This window comes from Colossoma macropomum, unplaced genomic scaffold, assembly GCF_904425465.1.
Source record: "Colossoma macropomum unplaced genomic scaffold, Colossoma_macropomum, whole genome shotgun sequence".
In the NCBI taxonomy this organism is placed as follows: Eukaryota; Metazoa; Chordata; class Actinopteri; order Characiformes; family Serrasalmidae; genus Colossoma; species Colossoma macropomum.
In genome coordinates this window covers 89976-98840 of record NW_023495254.1, presented here as the reverse complement: position 1 = coordinate 98840, position 8865 = coordinate 89976, and the positions used below count along the sequence as shown (strand labels likewise).

Below are 8865 nucleotides of genomic sequence, written 5' to 3'. Positions count from 1 at the left end.
TAGTTCTACAAAAATGTGAGATTTATATAAACGTTTAACAGAATTCAGGAACTGCCCATTGACTGTTATAAGAGAGTTTAAAGTCAACATGTTGCCTGTTTTGTTTTGCCCTAAGTTCAGCGAAATATGTTGCAATTATTGACCGTTGTAATTGACTGTATGCTACATATGCAGCAGATAAAAATTAGGTTGAAACATGCTGGAATACACCTGTAAAGGGGAATTGCATTGATTTTTCAACACCTCTGCATGATTAAAATTTTAAAACGTAAACAAAGTCATTCAGAGTGGTCTGATGTGAAGTGGTTCATTGTAGAGAGAATGGTTCAGATTTCTTTACAGTGGTAGTGATAGGAACCAGGGGTCACAAATGTAGTAATTTTATTTAATATCCAGAACCACCAGTTAACCTATGTGCTTTCTGAGCTTTTGTATGTAATGGCAATGATAAGATGGTGAAAAGTTTCTTTGGTGACTATTATGCCGATTTAAAAACATACGTTAAGCTAAAATTTTCTTAAAGCTATCATAAAAAAATGTTTCCAAAACTGGCTGCGTATTCATACCTATTTCATGTCATAACTATGTGATGTAATTTTTAGGGTTTAAGAGAATTACACAGCTTTTTAAGAAAATTTCTACATAATTAAGATCCAAAATCATTCAGAGTGGTTTGATGTGAAGTACTCAGTCCGAGAGAACTCTTTTTACAACAGATTTTGGTGTAAACCATTTGTGTAAAAAAAAAAACAAACAAAAAAAAAACAAACTAACAAAAAACAAAACATTCATGGTGGAGGGGTACATGCATGCAAAATATTCCCAACAAATTTTTTGGCTCTTACACCATTATAAACAACACATACAAAAGCTCAGAAGACATGTTAGTTTGCTGGTCATTTGGATAGTAAATAAAATGGCTATATTTACTCTGTAGACATCATGACCTCTCACTCCTATCACCACCACCAAGTTTCTCTACAATGAACCATTTCACCTCAAACCACTCCGATTTTCTTTTATTGGAAATTTTGAAAAAGCAGTGGAATTCCCATTTTAACTGCAGACGTCTGTTTCCTGTCACCACCACTGTGAATGATTCTGACATTCTCTCAGGAAACTCTTTAGACCAGAACATTAAACATCAAACCTCTCTGAATTACCATCGTAACCATTTAGTTATGCAGAAATTTAGAAAAATTGGTGAAACTGCACTAAGAATATCCACCCCAATTCCTATTTCCATACTTTCCCCACATCTAAAAATTCTTCTCAGGAGAACAAATAGTAACCCCATACGCCCCCCCCAGCCGTTTCTGATCATACTTCAAAAGAAAGGGGGTAACAACTGAAACGTGAGGGTGCAGTTACACTTTAATCCATGTGTGTGAAACTGCCCACCGGTTAAACAAAAATGTAAACATCAGCAAATGCATTGTTTTTTTTTTTTTGGCCTACATCAGTCTGGTATGAACCTCTGGACTGGGAGGTCATGTGGAACTACTGTTAGAAGAAGCCAGACTTTCATAGGGATGTCTCCACCAACATTTAATTTGCACCTTTTTTTTCTTTTTTTGTGTCTGTTGCTTTTTTTGTGAAAGGAAAAAGGCAAAAGAAAACAAAAACAAAAACAAAAAAAGGTTAATCTACAAACTAGCAGGCTTTTCTCTTACCTCAATGAAAAGTTTCTAAATCAAAATCAAAACTGAAAATGTGTGAATGGAAGCAATGCATACACTTTCAGAGTCTTTGTCTGGACTACTGCTTCCCCAGCGCGGGGAGGCAGGAGGGGGAAAGGAAAAGGGGGTCAAAAAAGGTCAAAGCTAGTTAAGAGAGGGTTGACTGGTGACAACAATCCCCCGGTTATCTAGACAACAGTCTCACAACACACAGAGGTCGACAAGGGTTTGTTTTTTTTCTTGGTTTTTTTTGTCGTTTTTTTGGGGGGGATGTAAACTAGGACACAGATCCGAACGACTGTCCTGCTGCAGAGGTCGACGACGAGGGCGTGTCCACAGATCCCATCTTCCTACACTAACGTGCTAACATGCTAATTCATCCCTCCAGCGGACTGTCCATCTGAAGCTCTTCTCTGTCCACTGGCCTCCGGAGCAGCCAAATCCTTTGAAAGACTAAACAGGTGGTGGACAAAATCCAAAAGGAGGCGGGGGTTTGCGTTGTCAGTGCGAAAGCGGCTGGACTGAGGTGGCTTTGCTAACCTTCGCTAGCCTTGTAAAGCTCTTGGGGGGAGGGGGGGGTGCTTTCTTTTTCAAACAAAGATAAACAAACAAAAACATCTAGCCACACGTTTCAAATAGACTGGATGGTGCGCGCAAATGGAATGAACCACAAACATGGACCTATCTACCTACACTAGGTTCTCTACAGGCAGGTTCGACGGTCAAAAGGTGCTATGATGGGCTGCTGAGCTGTACGTGTGTCCGTGTTCCTGGGCGCCAGAGGTCGAGGAGGCCGAGAGCAGATTTCATGCTGACAGTGGGTAAAATATGTGCGCAGTCTGACATGATTAAGAAGAGAGAAAGAGAGGAAGAGACAGAGAAACAGCGGGACAGTCCTGCCACAAATCTCAGGTCAGCATCAGCGGTCCGTTGCGAGTGCCTAGTGTGAACGTATGTCATTATTATTCTCATCATCATTATTTTTAAAAACTGTCCTGTGGTCAGCATTCCGTCAACTTGAGTCTTTGTCCATTGGATTTCAAAACTCAGTTTGTGCTCTTTCGGTACACTGACAACCAAGTGCTGCCCCCCTGTGGCTGGTCCTGGAACAGCTGACGGTGGCACACCTCTGACTCACTGAGAAAGAACGCTGGCATCGTAGGATGGGGGGGACGGATATGTGAGAATAAAAACCAGACAGAGAGAGAGAGACAGAGAATATATACGAATATATAATACACATATCAAGACGAGAAAGGTGATGGCCAGAGACTGCAGCACTGGATTTGGTTTTTCTGATTTTGGCTGTGGTCAGTTTAGGAGGCTGGACATGCAGAGGGCCCAAAAAGTTGGGGGGTGGGGTGGGGATGGGAGCTTAACTCCCATAATGCATGGTGTTGCTGGGGATGGCCATAGGGGAGGCCATGGAGATGGCGGGCCCGCCCATGGTGAACTGGTTGGTGACGGGGTAGTAAGTGCTGCTTGAACCCTGCTGACCAGTCGCAGCTCCTGGTAAGACAGAAAAGAGAGAGGAGATAAGTTATGTGGGAAAATAAAGAGAGAAATTAACTGAACAAGAAAAAAAAATTAGTCACATTCAAAACGTAAGCTATTTTAGTCTGAAGGACCACTTTAGATCAAATGGGATTTCTGTAAAGCATCCAGTAAAGCTCATTAAACTCAACAGAACACTGTAATAAATAACCCGTTTCATTCCAAAATGCTGTTTACCTACTTCTAACAATTTGGGATATGAGTTTCTGAAAAACGAAATCCGCTGACAACGGAAAATACATTTTTATTTTTCTTATAAAGATGGTATTGATCATAACAGATTTGAAATTTGTGGAAAGCAACCGCCAGCAATCTAAATTCAAAACAATAATTCCCACTGAATAATTCACTTATTGGTCAAACTTAACCTGCCATCACATTTTAAACATCTTATTTTAGTCCAAATCATTTTACACGAGTTGGCGTAAAAGCAGTGTCCAGTCAATTAAGAACAACACTGAACAACAGAGAATGTGCTGGTGCAGACAATAACGAAGCTAGGCAATTAACAAATCTATAATTATGCATACATGGTATGAGGAGAAGCATACTCAAATAATATATATATAAACGTGTATATATATATATATATACACACATACATATATATACATACACACACACACACACACACACACACACACATATACATATATACACACACACACACGTATAAAAAAAATAAATAAATTTGGGCATGTATATATATTATTTGGGTATGCATCTCCTTGTACCAGGTGGAATTACTCAATTACCCACGAGAAAAACACAATTCATTCCCTTTTATTTGACTTCTTTGACTTTGGCTGATTCAATGTTTGGGATAATTGCTCTGTCAATGCTAATAGTTTTTCTACATTTTAAAAAAGGGTCAATTTAAGTAATATCAACATTGATTTATTTTCTCAGTTCTAATTTTTTTGAATGTATATCGTGGTCTATGATGTGTTTAGCAGCAAAAACAAACAAAAAACAAGTGATGTTTCGCCTAGGGATACACAATCGGGCAACAGCAGTGTTCTTTGTGATGTAAATAACGTGAGGCAAGTAAGTGCACTTGCACTGTATTTGAATGCTGACTATTTAGCACAACAAGTCATGCATATATATATATATATGATTTTGGTACAGACATAGCAGCGGCATTCAAATACTCCATAAGTGCACTTACCTGCCACACCTGACTTGGAGTACAGCCAATTCTGATCTCAGCTAATCCAACTGGGTATTCCTACTGCCTGCTTAAGTTGAAACACTTTTTTAATATTGACATATTAATGTAACAACAACAACAAACAACAATAATAACAATCATCATCACCTTCACCATCTCATGGACCTGGCCTGTAACTTACATTAGCGAGCTGAAAGATTCGCCACCAGGGATCGGTATTGACGCTCTAGTAGCTTTTAGTGCTTTATAAGAGTGGTAGCATGCTGTTGTTAGGTTCAACATGTTTTACAGGATGCTGATATTACGGCTGTTATTTGTTTTATTGGTTGTAAAATGTTTTTTTTTTTTAGGAGAACGATTTACTGCTGGGTCAGTTAGCTTCACTGACCCTTGGGTTGTGTTTGTGTTATTAATTTGGCCGTGACTCCAAAGGCTCGTTGTCTATGTACAAAAGAACTGAACTTATTTTGCAGTTTGTGTATGCGCATTCTCGTTCTCGACTGACGGAGCTGTGCTGATGAAGATGAGTCACCAACAGTTATCATGAAATCATTTACAAGGACGCAAATACAGGCAGATGTACCACTGTGAAGCCAATACTAGTTGTACTCTAGAGGGTCTAATGAGAGGTTTGAGCAAATGCAAAGAAAAAGCACTGAACATGCAATGCTGGTAGATAATGATATAATCAATATTTCATTACATTCAGCACTGTGATCTTGTTTAATCAAGCATATTTTGCCGTTCCTTCAGTAGGTATGACCACTAAGGGAAACAATGGTCCTGTATCATTCACAGTTATTTTAGAACAAGCGATTTAGCTACAGCACAAATTATGTGATTGTACTCCTGTTAAGCTATATCAACAAGCAAAATCCACAATGCCTCCTTCACAAACCAAACTAAAGTCCACTCACTATGTAATGTACAACTGCAGGTATTTTGCATACACCTGAATGATGTGAAGATAACTCAACAGCCAGCAACGTATCAGCAGTTAGTGTTTGCATAGATGGAGCCAGACTAGAGGCCCTGTACACTGTATCTCTAGTAGAGCCTTGTCTCTAACATGGATTAGCGCTGTAATCAGGCCTAAAGCTTTGGTCCACACCTAGATACAGCCTGAGGACCTTCTGCCCTGATTCTGTCTGAAAAGGATAAACTGACCCTAATGACCCTAAGTGCGAATAAAACCTGACATTACGGCGTTGCTTAAATTACTGACACTTAATAGTGTCTTAATAGTGACACTAATAGCAGTCATGGTATAATTCAATACTATTTTTTATTCTTGTTAAACGTGCTGATACAGCAAGTCTTCATCTGTTTAGTCCCTAAAACTCTATTACACAAAAATGATTACATATAACATTGAGCATGAAAATATTTTAAAGTATAACAAATATGTTAAAAGTATCACATCCTTGTAAATGCATCAAACTTAATTCCTGCACATCCATTTTCTCACAAGCGTGGACTCGGTGTGAGCTAAATTCTGTCAATAACACGTGTGGGTGCCTCCAGAAAGCCAGATTTAAAGGAATGAAAGTTGACAGGGAGAATAAAGCAAGGAGGAAAACTAAACCTGGTAAAATCTGTTGAAAGTGGGAAGCGAACTGTGAGATCCCTGATACGAAATCTGAACCTGACCTGAGCTTGACACATACGAGATCTCCACATTAGTGTTTTTACATCCTTTTCAAAACGTTCTCCATCCACACAAACACACAGACTGGCGACACTTTGCTTGAGCATACCTGACCCAAGCAGTTTAAAATCACCACAAGGAGATTGGTGTGGTGCATGTTAGCGAAAATAGCCAGACTAAGATATAAATACAAGCCTGTGACAGAATGGCCCTCTACTTCCTCTTAAGAACTGTTCTGTACAGGGGTGAACTATTTAGTCTGAATCAAGACATTAACTCCGGACACCTTCTTATCATCAGCCTGCACATAAACAAACTGGCATTAGCTGCTTGAACGAGGCTGAAGTTGTCTTATCTGTCACAGCAGCAGACATGAGCATAACGCTTTGAACGTTTTTAACACTTGGACAATGATTGTAGTTTTTATACAACAGTTATTATTCAGTGTTTTATGCTGTATGAATAGGGCAGCGGTTTTTAGCAATGTGGGCCATGGTGGTACTGCTAGGGGGCTACTGGCCATCAAATTTTATCTATTTTTTTAAGCAAAACATAAAATATAGACAACTTTAAACTGAAATATTGTTAAATATTGTGAAAATAGATGATTAAGATAGCTAGGTATGTTTATTTTTTCAGTGAAAGTCAAAGTAAAAAGGTCTCTTTTTTGATAGTATGGAATTCATCTATCATTGATAAATGGATGCAAATGGATTTTTTTTGGTGTGTAATATGTTATGTGAATATGCAACCAAGTGAGATTCAGCAGGCTCCACTGACTGTGTTATATTTGCATTTTAAACAATTGTGTCGGTTTTATCTTGTTGTGGGTCCTGGAAGCTTTGGCAGTCAGTTGTGTTAACCTCAGAGTTAGGGTCTTTGTTTTTGACTGTGCATAGCAGCTGTTTTTGTTTTTCGCCTGAGAGTCCACACAGTCGGTTAAGTTTAGCGCATTTCACTCGTCCTCCATTTCAGGTTAATTGAAGCTGTTATCAGGTGACCATCAGGAGCCAATTACAGAATGATAAATATTTCAAATCCAGCTTTAGAGAACATTTTAAAAAGATGATTTCAGTGGTTTAAAATCCCGTCCCTGTTTGGATGCAAAGCCAAAACAAAGACGAACCTTCGTGAACAGGTTTTCAAATGTATGTGCATTAGCGTGGACAAGGGCAGTGAGAGCAAGAGGGCTCAGACTTACCCTGGACAATTCCTGTGCTCATGATTGAGCCCATTCTGGAGTGAGTATGGTTCACAATCCCCGTGTTCACTAGGAAAAACACACAAAATGCTAAAACTCTCCATTTCAACAAATTGTTAAAAACAAAAAAGGCATGAAAGGTGACCTAGTCCAATACGTGTATCCTTAAATAAAGACAAAAATGTTTACAACAGAACTATACAATATTACAAATCACAAATTATGTGAATCGATTATAGTCATATGCAAAAGTCTACGTATCTCCATCAAATTACGTTTATTGATTTTCTGAACAAAAAATAAGTTAACATCTACAGTGAACACAAGTTTATTTGTGGAATCTAACATATTAAAAAATAATAAATAAAAACAGTAAATAAACAGTAACAGTGCTTTAAAATGTGGGGAAGTGTCTTCTCTGTATATGTTAACTTAGTTTCATGACAAAACATGCCAATTGACCAGGGGAGCCCAAACTTTGCATATGACTCTATTTAATGAACATATAAAAATTCAAATCAACTTATGTTAGCTATGTTAAATCAATATTTAATGGTCATTCTCTGTAGGGCTGCACAATATATCAGTTCTTAATCATTACTGTCATACTGGTCTTTACAGTCCTGACATTAGAAGGCTATAATATACAAATGAGCCTCTAACCAATTACAGAGTGCGGTGAGCATCCTGACCAATCACAGCACCAGATGAGTTTGTATGTATGTTTTGATGAATCAAGATATTTATGTAACCCAAGAAAAAGTCCATTGTTTTGCTTAAAAATAATGCAGGCTAGTCTTCAACCACTCCACATTACTGATTTATTAGTATATACTAAGTAGGGCTGGGCAATATAACAATTATATTTATCGTCATAAATTGTCACAACATGCTTCTCTGAGTATACTGTGGAGATTGTCAGCACTTAAACGACACTTCCCAAGTGCATGTTTGATGACAAAGAAAGTGTAATTAGGCCTGTCTGTGAATTATTGAATACAAACCATATTATTAATAATTTTTGATAGTATTATTAAATGTTGTACTACTTTGTACTACTTATCAAATGTCAGAAAAAAATAAATATTGATATTATGCATTGTGAAAACTTGAAGTATCATGAGACATCACATTTTTGCCATATCGTCCAGCTGTAATTGTAAGCTATATCACAATTTTAGTTAGGACTGATAACTTTATGGTATTAAATATAGTAAAACATTTATTGGTATTTCTGGTTTAAGCCATGCCCACTTTTGTCTTGGAAATCAAAAGAAGGTACAGAAAAAAAAAGCACTGGTCAGGAATCAGTTTAAAAAAAAATTAGGTATCTGCATTGGTATCAGTACTGATAATGATACCTGGCCCTAATTAAAATACAATAAACTATAATCCCAACACTGTCCATATTGTGCAGTCCGAATTCTGTTTGCTCATCTGCGTGTACATGTGGTGCGTGTGTGCGTGCGAGTGCGTATCCGTACGTGCATGCGTGTCTGTACCAAGGGGGATGAGGTTGTTGTGGGAAACTGTAGAGCCACTGCCGCCAATGACAGTGCTGAGGTCATAGGCTGTTGGCATCCCTGAGAAGAGAGGGAGACAAAAGAGA

At 38.2% G+C, this 8865-nt stretch overlaps 1 protein-coding gene across 5 annotated transcripts in view; it reads right to left on the bottom strand.

Annotated features, from left to right (window-relative positions):
- Positions 1-1356: 1356 nt before the first annotated feature.
- Positions 1357-8865, bottom strand: part of carm1 (coactivator-associated arginine methyltransferase 1) — a 31556-nt gene continuing 24047 nt past the window's right edge. Inside the window, exons 14-17 of one of the 5 annotated variants that reach the window (XM_036561496.1) lie at positions 8741-8839; positions 7257-7325; positions 4405-4474; positions 1357-3188 (exon numbers count right to left, since the gene is read on the bottom strand). In XM_036561496.1, coding sequence (XP_036417389.1) covers positions 4446-4474; positions 7257-7325; positions 8741-8839 — 197 coding nt within the window. In that variant the 3' untranslated portion in view covers positions 1357-3188; positions 4405-4445. The remainder of the gene's footprint in view (positions 3189-4404; positions 4475-7256; positions 7326-8740; positions 8840-8865) is intronic. The other 4 variants (XM_036561497.1, XM_036561498.1, XM_036561493.1 and 1 more) reach the window with 4 other exon arrangements.